The following is a 22570-nucleotide window of genomic DNA, read 5'->3' as shown; positions in this document are numbered from 1 at the left end:
AGTTACCTTAATTGACCCCTCCACAGCTGGTGCTGAGGTGGAAAGAGAGAGGTAAGGTGGACGGAGGCAAAGGATGAAAATAGTAAGAGAAGGATTTTGCAAAGTGAAGAGAGATAGAGGACAGTGAAACAGATACAGTGAGGGAGGGGTGGGGGGGGAGAGAGGAAGGACAAAGAAAAAGTCAGACGCAGACAGAGAGATAAAGAGAGGAGGAGCCGAGAGAGGGAGTAAGAAACAGGGAGAGGGATGGAAAACAATGTGTCAGCAGTGAGCACCGGAGAGGTGTAAGTTAGGATGTGAGAAGACGTTTTACTCCTTCCCTCTCCCAGTATTTCCTCCTCCTTCTCCTCCTCCTCTTTTCTCTCAAAGTTAAACACTTAGACTTTGAATGCAAGATATAAAAGGCTGCGGAGAGTGAGCATCTGTAGAAGGGGAATAATCCAGCCCATGCTTAATTTCTTTTGGCACCGCCTGCCTCAGGGGACAAAACTTTTCGGTCAGCTTTAGCTCATTAGACGACAAACTGGCTCACAGCCCTTTTACTACAGAGACTAGTTCGCATCAACAAAACGGATCAAATCATCTGACTGTGGAGGGTCTGGTTTCCTCTTTATCCAAGACAGACAAGTCATTGTTAGGTAGCTTTATTTAACATCACCGGAGCTTGGCACAGTTATTCCTTGAAGTCTACATTTTAGGTTTACATTTAGACCCCCTGTGTGGAATGTCTATTGGCCACATGGGCCTTTTGCTGTCCAAATATGTGCACTTACAGTCCTCATCAAGAGGACAAATATTCATTCCACTTAATTTTTGTCATATCTACCAGAAGGCACAGCCAACTTTGTAGCATGAAGTTTATAACTGTTGTCCCAGGAAATATTTGGAAATACTGAAATATGTACACCGACTGTGAGCTTTTTTTTTTTTTTTTAAATGCCCTCAATTCATTCTTTGAGCTTTCACATTATTACACACTTCATGAAAGAAACACTCATTCACCTGCTCTCCAATTCACTACAAGTCATCTAGATTATCTCATTAAGTGTGGCAGCTCTTATACAGTACTCACACATTTTATTTACTGTTATATTCTTGCATAGTAAACAGTAAACAAACATAGAAGAAGGGTAATAACTTTTATGAAGCTTCCAAGTTTTGCAGTTGTATTACTAATGTTGACTTTACTGTCACATGCAAACATGCAACTAATTTATAGCCTTAATTGACATGAATGGATTCTTCAGTTTATCCTGTGCTGCGGGAAAATGCCTTCTGACACAAAACAGTTCGTAAATATGTGTTTTCATCCCTAATGAAATGTGGAAATAGCTGAATGCATTTATATGTGCTTCTTTCCTGCATCCACTCCACTAAGACTAAAGTTTGTTGATACAAGACAGCTGCATTCAATAAAACGACTCCATGTGGAGCGCATTTGAAGAGTTGAACGCTAGCTTATTATTCAAATGTCATCAGTGGCTTGGCATGTCTGCTCTTTACATAAAAATACTAGGCCCTGCTTTTAGCTCACTAGTAGTTTTTCCGCTGTTCTCTTATTGAACGGAGAGATTTACAATATTTACAGAGACTTTAGTCAACCTTGTTATGGCCTCACGTGTTCTGTGATGTGATTGGGTTGTGGTTTCCATGGTGCTGGTGTCAATCTAAAAAACTATTCTTCAGTACCGCATCTGTGGGAGAGGTCATCTGAGGACACGTCTTGCACTGTTTCTGCTTTGACTAGCAGCTCTGCCATCCAATCGCATCTTTTTCAGCTCCGGCCGGGGGAGTAAAGGCCTCCCTCCGTGCCGGAGTGAATGCTTCAGGTTGTGTGTGAGAGACTCATGTAACAACAGCTGGAGTGAAGCCATTTAGCAGTATTGCCTTGATCCAAGCGCCTCAACACATGTCTCACTTCAGAGCTTCTTTGATAAACAGCATATAACATACATACAAACCCAATCAAACATGCATGAACATACACTTCTTCATAAGGAGAATAGGAATTTGGGTGCACAGTACAGTATTAGGTAGAAATTAAATCTACAAAGCTTACTGCAAGCATGTGTGTGACCCACATTGCTAATAGGGAGGAAGGGTCTCTCTAATGCAACCCAGATACATTTACTGTCACAGTATGTGTGTGCAATTCACAATTCTTAGTGACACATTGGTACATATATATACACTGTATATTAATTAATTAATGAATTGTTTGGCCTGTAAAATATTAGAATATTAGAAGAAATAGGAAAAACTGCCTCTCACATTTTTACTGAAACTATATGTTGACGTCTGCAAATTGCTTGTTTTGTCTGACAATGAGTCTAATACACAAATGTATTTTATTTACAATTATGTAAAACTGAAGTCAGCAAATAGTTGGTGTTTGTGTTTGATAAATGACTTAAATACTTAATTATTTAAATTGCTTTTGATTATTTTCTTTTTTTTTCTGCAAATGGCTAATCAATTACCTAATTACTTCAGCACTACAATATACTTTATTATTTACAGCATTTTGCCTACATATGAAGCCTCAGTAACAGGTATGCTGCATGATTGATGCACGTATGATGATATAACTCACTCATACACACACACACACACACACACACACACACACACACACACACACACACACACACACACACACATACACACACACACACACACACACACACACACACACACACGACTTCCTCTCTCAGTGTCCTCAGTTCCCCTGGCCTTGGCTGACCTGCAGGCCCGATGGCTTCTCAGTGGATATAATCTGACCTCCATCTCTTCCTGCTCCCTGGTGATACCTTTGTTCTTTGACATGAATGCAAAAAGGATCCAGTGCAGCCAGTGGGTTACACCTTTTGTGTTCAACCAAATGAGCAGTGGCAATCTGATGGGCTTTATCAGTGTCTTCACTGGTGATTGGTTAGATAAAGATACAGTACTACAAGTGTGGTGGCATTACTTTTAGTCTTAGAGTACCACATACTGTGCTGTAAATGCTCACATCAAATGCAAGTTAAATCTTTTAAAATGGGCATTCAAGTAATGTTTTAATAGACACATGAGAAAAGAGGTACAGAGGAGTAGGCATATTTCTATAGTAACTCTTTAGTCTGAAAACACTTAGCAGCAAGCACTCTTTGATTTATTTGATTTGGAAGAAAGTCAAATGTGTTTTTAACCTCTAGTTGTAAGATCCTACACGTTTTTAATTTGTACAAATTAAAATCTGAATGTCTTGACAAACTGTTGGTGTAGTGCTGGAATAAAGTTATAATGCATTGTAGTTGAGAGTACTATAAGACAAATTTTGGGCCCTAAGTGCTTTTATCATCAACACCGTCATATCAGCCTGGATTTGTACATTAAACACCTCCAAAGACCATATTGAGACCGACATAATGACTCTATACATTATGTACAAAGGCAGCAGATGGTGAAAATCTTTGTGAGACCGGAAATGCAACGGACAATAGGTTTGAGAAATAGCAGATTATTATAGAAGTAAAGCGATCAGTAAACAAAATAACAGCTTCTATTTACATCCTTTTTAACTTCTGTACCCTCTTTTTTATAATGATCCAGACAGGGTAACTTAATTGTGTAGAGCCTCATCCAACACAGCTATTTTTGTGTTGTCCAAAGAACTGGAGTAGCAGTGCCATTGCAAGGCAGTGATTTGCATACTGCTGGCCAAGTGGTAACAACAATAACATCTCTGAGAGGCCTGTTTTTTTTTCCAGTTGTTTGGTATTTCGTTGGCTATGTAATTTAGGTTGCATAAATACAGATGAATGACGATCACAAAAGTGACCAAATGCTTTGTGAGTGGATAATTAAATGGCATTAATCTATGAGAGTGACGACGTTTTAAGCACATTCTTTAGTTACATGCCGTCTTGCGACTGCAGGACTGGCTTGCAACTAAGAATTCTGCAGCCACTACTAAATGCCATTTAGAGAGTCACTGTAGTATTATTATTGATGATGTGTGTCAGCTACTGTATCTGAGAGGCTATTTAAACAATCAGGGGCCTGACCACTTGTGTCTAGTGCCTATTCAAAAATGTCAGGTTAAAGGCTGTATTTTAGCAAAGGCCTGAAGTCCGTCTGTTTTTTGTTTGTAAAGCAGATGCTCTGTAACTGTGCTGGTGGCAGGAGGACTGCAGGACACATTACTTTTGTTAAAGCGGGGGTCCCCATAGGAGAGAGTATTTCCCTTTCAGATGAAGGTCCTCATAACTGATGTACGCTGGAGCTGACAGACTACTGAGACTACTCAGCGGGTTGTTGCCAGATTGTGAGATCATTAGCTAAAAGAAAATGTGAATGAACTCCGTTAAAAAAACTCTTAGGGTTGCCATGTAATGGAGAATGCTGACAGAGTGTGTATTGTTCCAGCAAACAGAAGTTTTTAGAATGATGTAAAATTTAATACAGTAACTTATAGATTTTTGTGTATGATGCAAGTAAAAATATAAGTCAGAATTACTACATAAATTAACCATTTTCATAGGAGATGAAAGGGGAATATTTTTCTTCAATTTTATAATTTTACAAGGTAAGAAAAAAGCAGCATTCATCGTTAGCCTGCAAGTGCCGGGTTGATAAGCAAATGCCCATATTCAGAGGTAAACATGAGGACATGCACACACAGTGCATAAATAAACAACTTCTCCACACACACACACACACACACACACACACACACACACACACACACACACAATTATTAACAAGATTCAAGGCAATGATCAAAACAGTTGACAGGAAGGCTCCAGAGTTTTCAGAATTGCCAATTGGGCCGGCCTATCCAAGTGAGTGTGTGTGTGTGTGTGTGTGAGTGTGTGTGTGTGTGTGTGTATGCATGTGCGTGCAATAGGGGGGTGGGGAAGGGGATGGATGCGTTGTGTTTCCTGTGTCGCAGTTTACTGTTTTTTAGAGCAAGAAAAATGGGCTTATGTAACGGTCATGTGATTTAGCCAGAAATAGTGGTGGGGCTACAGCTGCTGCCTCTCCTCCTGCAGCTCGGTTCCTTGGCTTTTGGCAGCAGCCAGAAAGACACTGCGCACTACTCCTGCTAGCTCAGAAAACAACTTCTGCTCAGTCCTACACACAAATTCAAATCCCGTATTGTAGATGCAACAAAGGCAATGGACAGAATTTACAAACTGCATGGAAACAGTGCGTAAGCTTCAATGCTAAAACAAAAGTCTGAGCAATGAATCTCAGATACATCTGAAGAAATAAAACCATACAAGGCGAACATGCAAGGAAAAACAGATTGATATAGGCCCTACATTCACCTGCAAACATGTGCATGCACTCAACCATATACATCATCTGAGATGTACACACAATTTTAACATCAGTACATTCACTGGGGTCATTGGGGTCACTACACGACATTTTACCACTCCATCTGGGTTGTGTGTGTGTGTGTGTGTGTGTGTGTGTGTGTGTATGGGAGTGAGAGAGTGAATGACTGTATGTGTGCACGAGCATGAGCCTGCCTGTGTGTGGGCGTATGGCGCTGAGGCTGGCGGACGTGTGGAAAAAGGGAAAAAGGAGGGATGGAGACACAGGCATTGAGATGGAGAAGAGTGGAGGAGGAGAGAGGAGCTGTACAGTGAAGAACTAGTGGAGCGGAAGGAAGCACTCTGAAATGGGAGATCATTGGGTTTAGCTAAGGGCTAGGCAGGAGGCAGGAGGGATTCTCGCCATGTTAGCATCACTGTCAGGAATAGTCCAGCTGCAGCCAGTGTCCTGGTTCCAGCGAATATTAATACCCTCATGCCACATAATGTAAAATACACCATTAGGCATGCGTTGTAGAATGTGAAAGCAGAATAATCACAATTTCAATCATTTTCACAGTGATAATCCTGAAATGTAGATCTCTGATATTGTTAAGATATTTCACGAGTTCCAGGGTTGACCTACATTACAAACAGTCACCGACAGAGACTCTACTGTAGAATCAAACATTCACTTCTGTTCATGTGATCACATTTATACAAATATTATTTAGTGTTGCCTAAGTTAGCCACCTTTCTCTTCTTTATTGCTCTTTTTGCTGCACATCACAGCTGCTGTCAATCTGCATGTACAGTTCACCGTCATACTGATGCTGTGTCTTGTCTTTCTGTAGGTCAGCACAACTACCTGTGTGCCGGGAGAAATGACTGTATCATTGACAAGATTCGAAGGAAAAACTGTCCGGCATGTCGCGTACGGAAGTGTCTCCAGGCCGGGATGAACCTAGGAGGTGAGGAGTCACACCCTCATTACAGATTTGCTCTGTCACGTGTCTCAGATGTGACATTTGAGTCAGCTTTACTTATAAGAAATGATAGATGTGGAAAAGCAGGTCTGGCTGTAGTCACAGGAGGCCCGCATATGCGGAGTCATATGTTTGTGTGTATGTGTGTGTGTGTGTGTGTGTGTGTGTGTGTGTGTGTGCATATAGTATATCTGAGCACAAAACAGTATGCATAATGCATCCACAGAAGGTGTAGATCTACAGTACTCTATACGATGGCAGCTGACAAAGCCTGCAGACACGTTACAGTATTGTATTATGAGAAAAGACGACCGTGTAGTTGAGAGGGATGTGGAATGAAATATATTAATTTATTGCCACTGGCTTATTCCAATTCAGGGTCGCAGCGGCATACACAAGGCTAAAAGCATACTTGATAGGTTTTCAGTCCATTAGAGTTATTGAAATTACAAATTCTATGCTCCCCGAAGAAGCTAAATTTAAACATGAATGTAAATGTATAGCAAAATTTGGTAGCGCTGTCAAATTACTTGAGAAAACAAATGTGGCCATAGGGGGAAAAAAACATGCACACATGCAGCTGCTGCTGATACAGAGAGTAGCCAGAGTTGTCTGCTTGCTGCTAAGTGAATTATTTGTGAGTCTTCTAAATAAATCCAAGGTGAAATATTTGCAAATTGGAATATGTATCCAAGCAGTGGTGAGAGGAGTTAATGAATGCCTATGAAAAAGTCCTCAGACTTTAGACTGACTAGCTAGCTGCACCCTGTACTGTGATTTCAGATTCCTTGACTTGCTGTCAAAATGAACCATTTGCCGAAATTACTGTAAAGTTGTTTTTCTTAATGCTCATCACCTAATTATCATAGCCTGTGGCATGTGATAGTAAAACATTTATTTTTTTTTGCCATTAAATCTTCAGCAATTACATCTATTTTGATATGCAATGGGATGAAAGTGTAAAATCAATGAATATTGAATATCTTAATCCTTGGGGATATTTTAGCACTTTTAAAAAGATCATGTAATTTATCTAAAATACTGTACAGTACTAAGCTACTGGTTTATACAAAAGTCTGTCATCTGGAAATGCACTAGAACTGTCTGCTGTCATGTCAAGTTTAATTGTATAGCCCAATATCACATAAAAGATGTACAGGCCCACAACAGCAACAACTCCCAAACTATCTCAAGCTTTCTAATACTGAGTGTACTTAGTAATGTTTTAGTAAATAGCTACAAGAATAAGGTTCTCATTTCGAGTTTTTTCTGATGAACTGATGACGTTAGTGAGCTTTATTAAACAGGAGCTCATTTAAACACGTATTGTTATGCACAGTTAAATGTGCAATGAAAACGCAGGTGTTCATAGAACATAAACACTTTCAATTAATGATGCAATATAACAAACAGAGGACTACTATTACCAGTGCAGTATGAAATGTGTTGTATCTGGAGGAATTTCTAAAACATCAGTCAGATTGCTGGGTTATTGTCAGCAATCATATAAAATACACTAAAAGTAAAGTGCTCACAACGAGGGCAAAAAAGACTAAGTACTAAAACATGTCAGTAGTGTGGATACTGGTTTTTTTTTTACATTTTGTTCAAGGCCTGTGGCTTTGAATGTATTAGCCAACACATTTATCCTGGAACCAATCCAAATATCTGATAGTAGAACAAATGGGCACTGATTGGGAAAATCAATTCCAAAAAAGCACTTATGATACATTTTCTGCATTGTGAATGTATGAATGGCTATTTTTAATGGCCGATTTGACTTTCTTGTATATATTTCAGTCAACAAAACTACGTTGGAATGGATGTATTATTGAGTAAATACAGAGTTTTAACACAGTCCTTTTTTCTTTTACTTAGACATAATAATAAGAGAATATTGGAAAGTGACAGTATTAAACCCACTCACAGGGAAATAACAGCCGTTAGGTGGACACTGGGATAGTCTCGCTTTGCCAGACACTCCTCCAAAGCGCTCTGAAAGAGGGCCTGGCTACTCCACATAGAATTCGATAAGGAGGAAAATGTGCTCTGGTTTAATGGCATTTCTTTAAACCAATCAGAATTGTCATGGGTGGTGCTAAACTCTGCACAGAGCTACTGTGTCGTGCGAGAGAAAACTCAGATTGGACAGATAGTCTAGCTCGCTGTCTCAATTTACAGTGCAGAGATCTGAGGAGCAGTCAACAATAGTCCTCAAAAATCCACCGAATTTAAAATTCCAACACAAAGAAAGCAGAAGGAAACGGAAAATACATGCATCTGGCGGAATTTCCTGCAGCACCAGGGAGCAATCACCGGAAGTGGAATGCGAAGGCTATAGACTAACGCTGGGATGAAGGGCGGTCTTATAAAATGCTATATGAGCAGCAGCAGTGTTGAAGTGGTGTTTGGAGCAGTATAGGCTAAATGCAGCAGAGCAGAGCAAAAAAAAAAGTGGACACAAGTCTGCTTAAATAAACCCCCCGGTTTCCCTCAATTACTAATAGATAACACTGGCACTCCTCTAAAACATACACCAGAGTGAGTGAGCACAGAGGCGACGAGGGAGTGCACAAAAGAAACCTATGGAAACCACATTAGATACTGAGCCTGACATAAGCTATACAGCTGTAAGGGATACCTGGGGTTAGGTTACCCTCTGACAATGCATCTCCAACAAACTTGGTTGGAATGGATACATTTGAATTTAACAATTCACCATGTGTCAATCATATATAGAGACGTCAACTTAGCGGCAGATCATTATTAACTTAAGCATATTACAAGTACAAAAACATGACTTGGAGTAAACATCTCTTTTTAGTGAAATGTTATGTAGTGTTGAGAAGCAGCAGATGACCATGAGTCATGAATAAAAGCTTAAGGTTGCCAATGAGTGTGGCTGTATGTTTGAGAAGCAGCAGTGTAACCCATTAAATGGAAGCACAGCTGATCTGATTTTGATATTAAGACAAGTAAAGAAAGCTGTCAGCTTCCCAAAGGTTAAGATTAAAAATATTTCTGTAACGCTGGCTAAATATCAAGTATGTGGAAAGAAGTGAATATGATTACCATTAACAATCCCAAATTTGCCTTGAAGGGAAAATAATTTATTGAATTAGCTGTGTAAAGGGCAACAGTCATGTTTATATTCCTACTGCCAATATACACTAGTATCGTCTACTACAGACCAGGGCAGTGGTGGAAAAAAACTAAGTACATTACTGTACTTAAGTACAATTTTGAGGTACTATTTTATGCTACTTTATACTTCTACTCCACTAAGAGGCAAATATTGTAGTTTTTACACCACTACATTTATTTGAAACCTTTAGTTACTTTGCAGATTTACAGTAGATTGATGATGATTATATATATATATATATATATATATATATATATATATATTCCTACAATTCCTACAAGTACCTAACCTAACTGAGATGTAACACTAACACTTTGCTTATACAGTACAAACAAAATGGTCCAAAAACCGGATACCACAGCAGGACATTTGTAACCTTTACGTTTTTCTAATAAGGAATGTAACAATTCTCCTGGACAGAAAAGGGGGTGGACAATGTCCCAAATGACAAAAACAGTCAAAAAAACGATACAAACAACATAGTCCTAAAACCGTATGCTGATATACATAGTCAATATAGTGTGCAGTAACTTCTAATTTTGATTACTCACTGACGTCCAGTGATCACCGGTTAATGAGACAGCGTTTGCAGCACTTTGCAGCAGTTCCAGTTGCCTGTTGTTTTGTTTCCGGTCTAGCTAGATCCGGTGTGGTGTTGTAGTTTTTCTAACGTTACTAGTTGTTGCAACAGCATGTGAAAAAAACTACAAAGTCTGCTAGGCTAAAAAGAACGTTAATCTCGCAATAAAAAAATTGACGCCATTAAAATGGGTTTGCGTTAACGCCGTTAATAACGCGTTTAACTGACAGCACTAATATATATATATTAATGCATTAATAATTTATAATCTGATAATATAATATATATGATTCTAATATGTGCCATTCTCCCCTTCCTATGTCACATGCAGGCTAGAATATACCGCCCCCCAATCTGAGTATTTCTCCACCCATGACACCTGGCTTACCTTTGCAAAGGTGCACCATATTTTTATCGCAAAGTCTATTAGAGCAGACTGGGCTTTTTTAGTATGCCAGAAAGAGATTTTGCATATCCTAATACATACAGTAGTATGTCAACTGCAGTATACCAGATTTTGCAGTATGTAAGCCAGCATGCTTTTCTGGCTATTCTGACCCACAATCGCAGCATTTATGAACAAAGAGTTCAAGTTATGAAGAAGAAGTACGTCCTAATTGTATGCATAGATGCAACAGTATGTACTTACTTTTGTAAAAGCAGCTGCAGTACATACTTAAAGTAAAAAGAAAAAGTATGCAATTTGGCCCAGGTATATTTAAATAGACAGTAGGAGATACTTTACATTAAAGCATGTAAACATGTTCTAATAACAACCCAAAATACTAGTATGGACCTGAAAATTAGCATATGTACCCTTTAAAGGAAAATTAAAGAAGTAAAAACGAACCTAGGGGTTAATAACAGATGTGTGCCCACTCGATGGGACATGTTTTCATGCTAATCGAATGAGTTTGTAGCTTGAAACAAGCTAGCGCGGACCGCTGATTAGCTTACAATGCTAGTATTCGGGGCACAGGGAAAGTAAAAACAAATCACTATTTATACCACTAAAAAAGCTCAAAATATCACCACACTTCAATGGTAGCATAAAGAGGGTCCCTAAATGTTAACCGAAGCATTGAGAACTTTGTAAGTGTACAGACAGTTTATTAAAAAGATAGTTTAGAAAGCCAGTAGCTCCCAAGACGGCGGCCGCCTGTATACGAGAACGCAACTTTATAATCTATCTTTTTAATAAACTGTTTGTACACTTACAACGTTCTCAATGCTTCGGTTAACATTTAGGGACCCTCTTTATGCTACCATTGAAGTGTGGTGATATTTTGAGCCTTTTTAGTGGTATAAATAGCAATTTGTTTTTACTTTCCCTGTGCCCCGAATACTAGCGTTGTAAGCTAATCAGCGGTCCGCGCTAGCTTGTTTCAAGCTACAAACGCATTCGATTAGCATGAAAACATGTCCCAGAGAACGATTGAGTGGGTACACATCTGTTATTAACCCCTAGGTTCGTTTTACGCCGGAATTGTCCTTTAAGTAAAAGATCTGAATACTTCTTCCACCACCTGGGTAAAGTAAGTCAAACCAATTCAGCCCATAGCTAACAGAAAAAAGCAATACATTAGCATAATTTCAAACGAAAAGCGAAACTAGCTAACCAAACCAATGTGAATAACAAGAGCCTGATAGGAGCAGAAACTTGGCAGCCAACAAATGATCATGCACTTATCAAGTAACAACTAAACAGATGCAATGACCATTGAGTAAGTAAAGATGTATTAACTTATTAATAAGTCTGTACTGTAATGCTGCAACAAAGCTGAAACACAACTGAGAAAACAGCCACCAACAGTAACATCAGCCACATAAAGTGGCATTTTTCTTAAGCATGTTAGCTAGCAAGCAACAAGACTTACTTTTGTGAGGAGAAGCAGTGATTCCCTGGCATCTCAGCAGTAGAAAATCCTTAGGTAGAGAGACACAGAGAAGGGAGAACTCCAGCATCCCTCTTGAGGTAAAGTTTGTGGACAGTGAATGACCTTCCAACAAACAGATTTGGGGAATATACCGATAGCAGCAGCAGCTAACATTTGCGCAGATGATGGTATAAATGCTGCATCTATAACACTGGCAGAGCAAAATACATGACAGATCATAAAGCTTTAAAAAGAGGGCATTGTTGCACAGGGGGTGTTAAATATATGTGTTGTGTGCAAGTATTGCAGCACACCTGGAGTTAATAGCTTGAACAAGCTGAGAGGCTTGGCTTATAGGCCCTTCTCACAGCAGCCATTTTGAAATGTCATTGTAGGGCAAACACAGGTGAAATTCCTCAAATTAATTATGGTCCCATTCAATTTTGTGTGTCACAGCCATTTCAGTGAGCTAGTGCCTGCATGCTAGCTCATACCAGGGTCCTAGCCCTCGGAAATAGAACAGGACCATAATTAATGTTATTAATTATTGGCATGTCAAAATGGCTGATGTGAAAAAGTCCTGTTGTATGAGTGTATGAATGTAAGTATGTTTTTATTTTTTCTTTGCTTGTTTATTATCCCTCAAAGATTGCCTTCTATCTGTGTATGACTAAACAATACACAGGAAATTAAACATGATTATTGCAACATACTTTTTACTGGAATTAATTCAAGATGGACCCTTTCCAATTTTTGACTCACATCCTAACATTTAGAGATAACCGATTTATTTGAATGTTGTACAGTGGGAATTTGATCAGCACACCTTTAACCTTAAAGTGGGAAATAAAAAATCACATTGGTTTAAAATTAAACATTTAATAGCAGTACACATTGTTAACACATGCAGCAAACTTGAATTTTTGCACCCAGATACTAAGTATATATATTTAGGTGTGTTATTTGCTAGTGTCTGGGCCCTTTTACACAAGCTTCAAATAGCTTACCAGGGTGTCCCATTTTACATATCTGCATTATGCCCTATGATTGTTTGTCTTTTAATTTTGTGAATAAAATTAAACTGAACTGTACAGTATCTGTCACATCATAATTATAACCTCACATTATAGATGTAAGAAATGCCACCACCAACAATGTGTTAATGAGGGCTGTTGTGTTCCCTACAGCACGGAAGTCCAAGAAGTTAGGGAAGCTGAAGGGTGTCAGCGAGGATGTGCAGGGCTCTAAGGATGGCCAAACTGCCACAGGTGGCGTTGGAGGTGGTTACCTGTCCTCAGAGAAGGAGCTCACAGCCAGCGCTGCCAATGCCCTGGTGCCCCACGGGCCTGGGGTGGTCACACCTTTTCTGCCGCCCTCCATCTGCAGTGTGTTGGAGCTGATTGAGCCTGAAGACGTGTACTCTGGTTATGACAACACACATCCTGACACCGCTGACCACATGCTGTCCAGTCTCAACCGCCTGGCCGGAAAGCAGATGGTACGCATGGTGAAGTGGGCCAAAGTACTTCCAGGTTAGTGACCACTAGAGCGGTGGGCCAAGTCCTAAATGCTGTTTAAAACAAGGAGTTGAAAAAGTGCACTCACAAATATGTGTAAAGAAAATAAGGTGTGTAAATCACATTTTTAAAGGTTATTTTTTACGATGATTACATTTTAGGTTGTACTACTAGTCACATTATTTTCCCCCTTGCTTTTAAAAGTCAATGAAAAGATAAGGTAGGCTGCTGTAAATTCATTAGATTAAAATAGCATGTAAATCCAATAAATTGTGTATTTTCAGTGCAATACAAAGTCTTTGGCCATGGAAATTATTATATTGATAATGACTTTATTGTTAACAAATAATAGGAATTTAGTCAGTTTTATTTTTGGATGAGTCAGATAAAAGGGTAAATGGTAAAAACAGTATAATAAATCAGGGGGAGTTTATTGTGTAATTACGGACTGCAGGGGTTTAATACACACATGCTTACATCTCTACATTTTGGGAATGCAACACAGCTAGTTTTGTCAGGGCACACAATTTTATTTTAAGTTTTAGGTCAGGGAATTATCCCGTAAAGCTTCAACAAGATTAAAAAAGGGAATCCTATTTTAAAATTTAAACGAATCAAGATTAAGATTCCCAAACAGAACTCATTTACATCTTCGTTGTCAGATGTTATGTTAAACAGAAGATCTAATGTCTATCTCATTATTTTTTCCCTAATAAACCAGAGCACTATAAGAAAATATAAAATGTTTCAAAAGGGATAAACAACTTCCCCTAAAATGCCAGTCAGTGGGAGACATTGAAAGATGCCTCACAGGTAGCTCTTTGAGGCTGTTTAATTTGCTGTATTGCAAATATTTGATACCTCTACGGTGTCTGCTTGCCATATCCGGACGTATAAATAGAAGGGGAGCCAGACGGAAGGGTCAAAATGAGTACCTTCGACTTTCAGATATGCCACTGCCTGCATTCAGCTAACATTTGGATGTACCAGATCTAACACACAGGGGAACATTGAACAATATTGTCAGTACCAGCAATATATTCTTAGGGACGTCAGTCTTATTTATCAATGGGAGCTACATTATTAGCACATACTTTTCTGATGTCTAAGTATCTCTAAAGTTGCCTGAAAAATATATTAAAGACATCAAACTCTACTAAGTACATATTTTCATTATCAGCCAGCCCTGTACTGAATACGCATTATCAAGCCAGGCATTTGACATACCTTTTCTACAAATATATTTTTACAAATTATTGTATTTTGCAGATTGACATGCATATTGACTAAGATAGTCCATAAGCTTTGATAAGTTGTTTGCATGTCCTCAGTTGGCCTATGTTTTGAATGAGGAAGAGTTTCTTGCCAGAGTTTGATTGAGAGTTTGGCAAGTTTCCTATTCAACTCTATTTCTGGAGTTATATAGACAACATGCCAATAACTGGAGGCCTTGTAGGATTTGCATAAAACAAGAATGGGTGAATACTTCTCAGTGGTTATCATGCCTAAACAAATATTGCCACAGAAAAGCAAACTGTAGCAAAGACACACTTATCCTAATGCATGTGAACACAGGTACACACATGCAGCTAAATAATTAAGTCAAAATGCTACATTTTGTCAGCTACATTTAAACATAGTGCTTTTTTTTCAACAGCTTCATCTGTTTCTGCTATGTGTCTTGTTTTGGTGTGTTAGGTTTTCGGAGCCTGCCCATTGAGGACCAAATCACCCTGATCCAGTACTCATGGATGTGTCTGTCCTCCTTTTGCCTCAGCTGGCGCTCCTACAAACACACCAATGGACAGATGCTCTACTTTGCCCCTGACCTCATCTTTGACGAGTAAGCCTTCACTTCCAAATCTGCAGTATACCGCACACACCGCGCTGATGTTATTAAAGTGTACCAGTCCTGACATTTAGCAGTGGCCCAGATTTAAGAAATATTTTTTTGTCATGTATAATTTATATGATCTTATTTTCAAACTGTAACAAAGAGACAAGGTCACATCAGTTCCATTTCACCTGTTTTTATAATACCAAGCACCAAACTAGAACATATATAATATAAAATACATTTGATGTTGTCTGCGGGATCCCCAACACACAAACGTGTCTATTACAGATGTGAGAAAGAATTATTTGTTTTTCAGAGTATATAATTAGTAGATACAGTAATTGGTTGAACAGCCAGACTTAGTCTATTAGTGTTTTGTAGCTTCTGCTATTTTCAGCTGCTCATCCGATGCAAATTTATGCATAAACATCAATTTTGCGAGTGGAATTTGGAAACTATGGTGAGTATTTTCCTGCTGTACTATTTTGGCGTGCCATTAACATACCTAAAACCTATTCAAAGGCTAAAATGATTTTTTTTGCGGTAATGAGGTTTTTAGGAAGTCGTGGTGTACTTAAAACAAGGTTCATAATTTTGCACTTGATTTCTGGGACTTCGCAAGGAAGTACTTTTGTACTTTTTGATGGTTCCTTAATTGCGTCAAGCACAGGTGATCAAAGCCTAGCAAGGGCAGTCAATGGTCCACTTGATCTGTGTTAATATGTTTGAATAGGGGAGCAATGTGGGCCTTTTCTTGTTGGAGCTGTGGTGCATGACCGCTGATGAATGTAATAGAATTAATCAAAAATGAGACTAGCAGCCTCTGTAGGCACTCGCTGTAGAGGAGCGGGTTCAGTCAGGGGCAGATTTGAAAGCTCCAACTAATAGCTTGTGTAAGTCAATGTCAGTGGGTCAGTTTGTCCCAAATAAACAAATAAATAAACAGCAGCGCAAATGCCATTGTGCAACACAGCTTCAGGCACCGCGAGCCTGTGTTGTATCACAGTGAGCTTAGGACAGTTGGTAAAGCATTATATTGCCACACCATCCCCTGATCCTCTAATCAATTTAGTGCCAAGTGGATCACAGTTTATTAAGAATGATGTGTTTCCTTCTGTGAGATGACAGCAGCTTTTGTAGAAAATCTTATTTTGTGATAGAGACTTAATGGTTTGTATCATTTCGGGAAGTTTAGTTGGGAATAAGTTTTAACAGACGACAATATTGTTACACATGCATGTACTGTATATGACAAATTAATATGTATGCTTTGCAGATAAATTAAGATATGTTATTTTGCTGTACAGTATGCTGATGTTGCTGCATGTGAAGCATTTACTAAGGCCTGTCCCATTGACAGATGGGCCTGGTACTCAGCTAACCGGCTGGAGATGGTGGTGGCCTGGATGTTGCTTGCTGCTCTGTCAGGGCAGCCTGGATGTCACTGCCATCTCCACTGTGTCTTTTTGGGCCTGTTATTAGGTCGAGGTGTGTTGCTTGCTTGTTGTTAACGTACAGTATGTTGTTTTGTTCATTGATAATTCTGTCAAAAAATTAGGACATTGGTCCATAACTTTGCTGATTCCACTCAGTATTTAGGGGTTGGGCAGTGTATACTTGTTTCCATAGCTACTTAGTGCTTATTGACCCAGGGCATTAAGGCATTTATTGAATAGACTGTCCACTCACTCAGCTATTAGAATGGAATCTGTCACTGATTGAGCGTAAATACTGCAACGACAGAAGTGCATTTTAGACTAAAGACAAAGCAAGCCTGCGTAGTCTGTGTCATTTAGTCTTTGATGTGAAAACAGAAAACAAAGATATTTGCTTAAAGGTTCTGGGCACTCACCCATGATTCGATTAATGTACATGTTGGACAGGAACAATGTATCTACTGTGTGTAAAGGTAGAAATGAAATGCAATATATAGTATAAGTAATGCTCCTAAAGCAATGGCAGTAAGTTCTACTGGCCACAGACACCATACAGAAAAGATAAAAGACAACCTTTTATATTTTTTTGTTTAAAGACAGCATCCCCTGTTTGTGCCTTTACCACTGTTGATTTTCTGTATGTAGATAGAGCATTTTTCTTTTACAGCCAAACAAATCCTTTCATTTTAGTCTATATTTTAAACACTTTCACACAGTCATAGACAGCAATATGTAGCTGCTCTATTATCGGCTGACAACATAGACAGCAACCAGCGTCCAGCGGTGAAAAGTGCACTTCTAATATCAATTTGCAAGCTACATAGCTAATTAGCTAGTCACTTGTAGCACAATGAAGAGCTAAACGTTTACCTGCAAGTGTAAATGTCAGTCAGTGTCAGTCAGTTTAGATGCTATTCGGTCTGGTCGTTTTGTCAATACCACCGCTAACAAAACACTGTCCTTGGCTTGTGAACTGCAGTTAGCGGTGCTAGATGAATTACATTGTGTCACTGTTCCCCTGCCAGCTCAGCTGTCAATCAAACACACACGTTGGCCCACCCACTCAGAGGCTTGAAGGCTAAAAAGCATTTCTGATGTATCTCTGAAAAACCTTTTCATCTTTCAATATTAAAAAATATTAAAAATAATATATATATATATATATATATATATATATATATATATTTTGAGATGATATTTCACTGAAGACAATGACTTATTGTGATTTCAGGTAGACATTTCTGACAACAATATTGAGTTGGCTTCTTCCAGCCAACTTTCCTTTTTCCTCAGTTCTGCGCTCCTTCCTGAATCTTTTACCATAGAAACAGAGACAGAGAGTGAGTTTAAGACCGAGAGAGAAACAGAGTGAGAGCAAGAAAAAGATGGAGAGATATAGACAGACAGGAAAAAGAGAGGGAGAAGGTGGGAAGGAGAGATTTCTGCCAGTTTTTTTTCTTTCCGACCCAAAACCAGTAGCTCATTTTGGGCAGTGATTCAGCAAAATTGATTTCAGGAAGAGAGTGCGAGAGAGAGAGAGAGAGAGAGAGAGAGAGAGAGAGAGAGAGAGAACGTGTTGAGACTTTAGAAACTCCAGCCCAAAGTTGTATCAAATGATGTTATGCTGCACTTTGCGAAACTGCTCACATACACAGTGCTGCTCAGCAGGGAGACAGGACTGCGTCTCTCCCAGACGTCACAGTTTATCAGTTATTTAGTCAGGCCGACAGACACAGCTGTACTACAGTAAATACTGTAGAATCTGTCTGATTATTCTGCACTCATTTCCAATCGGCTGCTTTTGGTCTCTTCTACAAAATGTTTAGTCTAGTTGTTATCAGAGTGAAGTCTCCACCCTCACTGCCTACCTAATGATGTGGTTCCACTGTATTGTGGGTAAAACCACAAACTCTTTCAAGTCAAGCCACAGCACTTGTGTTTAATTACTGTAGTCTCAATATGATGGTGACTTCTAGCAAAGAGAAGTGGCATCTAAAGCCAGAGATTCCCCTGAATCTGAGGCATCTGCAGAGCACATTTTTGATTGGCTCATGCTTTACCCCTACTAATGTTCCCTTCCTGTTTTTGTGAACTATGTGACGTAACCGAGATTATCTTGCTGATAAAATGTGTGTGTGAGAGAAAAGGGGAGTGAGAAAATGTTATGCGTGTCAAGCATGCGCGATTGCAATGCACACTTAATGATGTATTTTCGACACATCGATGCACATAAATCTGTTTAGTAAACATGTACATCTCTGTGTGCTTAACATATGTCCATGTGTGTGTCATTTCTGTCACCATAAATATGTTGGAAGTTACACATCCTTAAGTGTGTTTATGGGGACTAGGGTTAGATAGGGGGTCTTTCATAGGCTGCCAAAGCCTTAAAAAAGTGGCACATTTGTGCTGTGATACTGCACTGCAATCTGGGGGGATTTGGTATTCTGCTCTTAGCCCAGACGAGCAGAATCCTCTGCACTGTGTGGAAATATTGTTTCACTGGGCTCCACTAGAAATGGAGTTAGGAAGTGAATGAGTAAGTTACATAAAAAAAGTGACATAAAATCAGAATGAGTGGGTAAATAAATGAATAGATGAGTGTGTGGATGAGTGAGTAAGAGGATGGATTGTAACTAATACTAATACAGGTGTTCTGAGAGAAATACTACTTTTTGTGAAGCTTGAAATGTTTCCCCTCCCTCTCTTTCTCCAGGGACCGCATGCGGCAGTCAGCCATGTACGACCTGTGTCTGGGCATGAGGCAGGTGAGCCAGGAGTTTCTACGACTACAGCTAACCTACGACGAGTTCCTCTCCATGAAGGTCCTTCTGCTTCTCAGCACAGGTAAGCAGTGAGCTACAGGGACTGCAAGAGCACTTATTTATTCATTATATACCCACCTGCTCACACTGCTTTTTTTCTCTCCCTGCAAGCACAAATTACTAGTGGTACCATGAAAATTTTAAAAAAAGCATTATGTAGTCAACATCAATTCCAAGCAAGAATGACTTGAACTTTCAGGGTATCCATAACTCAAACTGACTAAATCACGAACAATAACATTAATGCTGTAAATGTGAAAAACTTGAATGTCCTGGCTATAAAATATACACACTGGACACTACTAATAGAGACCACTGTTCAGTACCACTCTAGACCACCATTGTGCCCAATAACAGCTGCCACATTTCATTGCAATGACTGAACTGTAGTGTCCCAGTTAAAGCTGACCATGTAGACATACTTTTTAAGCAACTTCCATCTTTGAGAGGTGGATGCATCTGATTTCTTCAGATACTGCATTCAAAGTCATCCCAACAGTGTTCATGTGGGATTATTCAATGTTTTTTGATCAGATCCTAAAGGCCAGGTTGTCTTAAAATTATTTCTGGATTAATCTTGCTCCATAAGAGGGAGTGTTTTCTATTTGAAAGTACAAACTCCTTGTGAGAACACGTTGCCCATGAATGGATAGTCTGCTGTGATACTCATCATTTTAATGTGGGACTCAAACCTGTGTGCTCTGCGACTTACGCTGCACCTTGATTCAACCTTTATGGTGGTGCAGTTGGAAGCAGGATTCATCAGAATCAACAGTGCTCATGTTTTAAGTCCACTGATAATCTGTGGTTTATTGTGAACAGGAGATACAGTATGTGTTTGTCTAGGAAATATATTGAAAAGGTGTATTCTGTTCTGTTCTGTTCGGTTCCATCCACCGCACACCTTTGAGACCGTTTTGGCAGTGATCGACCATACCCACCCATGATCGTGTCTTTTTAAAGTCTGTTAGATTATCATTCTTGGTAATCCATACCATGCATAACAAGTGTGGAAATAGACTTGATGTTGCATGCACCAGTTTGTGTAACAACATCCATATGCAAACAAAAAAAGGGAGCAGTGATTTCATTTTTCCATTCTCTGAGTGAAGGTTACTCTGTTTTTATATTATTACATTTTTTTAATTGCCCATGGATAAACAGAATACGTCTATCACTCACTAAAGAAGGTCCCACCATGTTGCCACTCTCTGCCAAACTGCGCCCACAGGCACTGCATCTTCACAGAGAGGACGTGTTGGACCAAGTTGCTCAGTTGGAAACTGAAAGCACTGGTTTTTCCACCACCTCAACACCCTGTGAGCTGCTGCTGTCAGTTCAATAGAAACAGTTAAATATTTCGTGATGGCAGCTGTGTCACAACTTCACCGACCACACCCGCTCGCAGCTAATTAAAAGATCACCACAAAGCTTAAAACTACACTGGAACACACAAGACCTGCTGCATTCTAGCTTTTGGGCTTTTTGAAGAGTCTGCATGCTGGCCAAACTTCAAACCATTTGAACTTCAGCACCAGTGCCAATCAGTGGAAATATTCATTGGCAGAGTATATAATATTTTTCAGTTACTGAGGCCTCTGAAAGTGGTGTGTTGATGCTGGACTCGGATTGGCAAAAATACAACCGTGTTGAACTTAACTTCATCTTAGCATCACAACTTCTTCAATTTGACATTTACATTTTGCCCGATTAACTGACACCATTATCCAGAATGAGTAATAATGAGTGCAACCATACAGTAGAAGAAGTTAATAGTTCTGTATCATTACCATTACAAACAATTGATGGTTGAAGTTGCTCAGACAATGTAGCAGGTATGTCAGTGGCTTTGAACTAGTCCTGTAGATCCAATTTTAATCAAATTAATTAAAACATTTTTTAATGTAATAGTATATTAGCCAAAATATGAATAGTTTTGAAAGTTATGTTATGAAAACTGCAAACCTGCAGTTTGACTGTGCTAGAAGGCAGTTTCTAAACACTACCCATAACTAATAAAAGTTATTGTTTTCAATGATTGGTGGGTTGTACTTACAGTAGCACATATATAGAAAAGAAAGTCTGTCAGTAGATTGTTAAACATACAATATATCCCTGACCAATGGTATAAGGTTGGTTTGGCTTCATAGTACAGAGATATATGGAAGAGGTGGAGATGGAATGCATTTTCCTGACAAAAAACTCAGTGTTGTTGAGTCATCTGGAAGCAGGAAAGCTCCAGCCGGACTTCAGCTATTGGATGTTGGGAGAGAGGAGGAAGAAAAAGACTACAGAGGAGATGAGAAAGCAAGAGGGACAATGGAGATTTAAAGAGTGAAATCAGACTAATGTTGACAGTAAGAGCATGTGTTGGTGAGAAAGAGACAGGTGCATAGCTATGGGGAGAAAAGAAAGAGAATACAAAGGGGGTTGGCAGAGCTGGTCCTTCTGTTGCTGCGGCCTCCCTCTCCTCTCCTTGCTGGTCCTCTGGAGGTTTTCCAGAGAGTCCTGCTGTACTTAATAAAGGCCAGTCAAGTGCCAGGCAATGCTCCAAGACCTGCTATTTTTCTTTACTTCCTTCAAACCCAGAGCTGGTATTTTGAAGGAGAGGGTGCGGATAAAAGAAGCTGGGATACAGAACTGAAACAGGGAATTCAAGGTGCTTCAATCTGCTCCGATTATTAAATTTAGTCAAAATATAGCGCTAAAATATAAAGAGAGAAGGGGAAGAAAATATTTATCCAGTGCTTTGTTTTTTTAATGTGCAGCAGAGAAATTCCTGTACCTGTGAGCAACTGTACTGTATAGAGGTTCGATAAACATTTCAGCAAAAGCACTTCCTTTTTCAAAAGCAGTCCTTTTTTTTTGAGGCACTGTAGGAAGCTCTCTTCGTTACAGTCATTCAGAGGTAATGTGCGGGCCTTGTGGAAGGAATAGCGGCAGAAATGTTTACAGAGGAGTTGTCAGAACTTGTCAGCTGAGCAAGTACTATGAAGTCACTGAGTGTGTGTGTGTGCCTTTAGGCTGGTTTGAAAAATGTTGCATTACACAGAGAGAGAGC

At 39.3% G+C, this 22570-nt stretch overlaps 1 protein-coding gene across 1 annotated transcript in view; it reads left to right on the top strand.

Moving 5' to 3' along the window:
- nr3c2 (nuclear receptor subfamily 3, group C, member 2) overlaps positions 1-22570 on the top strand; it is an 86208-nt gene that overhangs the window by 52444 nt on the left and 11194 nt on the right. The window contains exons 4-7 of the mRNA XM_031277107.2: positions 6161-6277; positions 13082-13426; positions 15110-15254; positions 19401-19531. Of these exons, the coding sequence (XP_031132967.1) occupies positions 6161-6277; positions 13082-13426; positions 15110-15254; positions 19401-19531 (738 nt within the window). The remainder of the gene's footprint in view (positions 1-6160; positions 6278-13081; positions 13427-15109; positions 15255-19400; positions 19532-22570) is intronic.

This window comes from Sander lucioperca, chromosome 4 (genome assembly GCF_008315115.2).
Source record: "Sander lucioperca isolate FBNREF2018 chromosome 4, SLUC_FBN_1.2, whole genome shotgun sequence".
Classification (NCBI taxonomy): domain Eukaryota; kingdom Metazoa; phylum Chordata; class Actinopteri; order Perciformes; family Percidae; genus Sander; species Sander lucioperca.
Note: the sequence above shows the minus strand (reverse complement) of the source record. Positions and strands in the feature narration are given on the sequence as shown.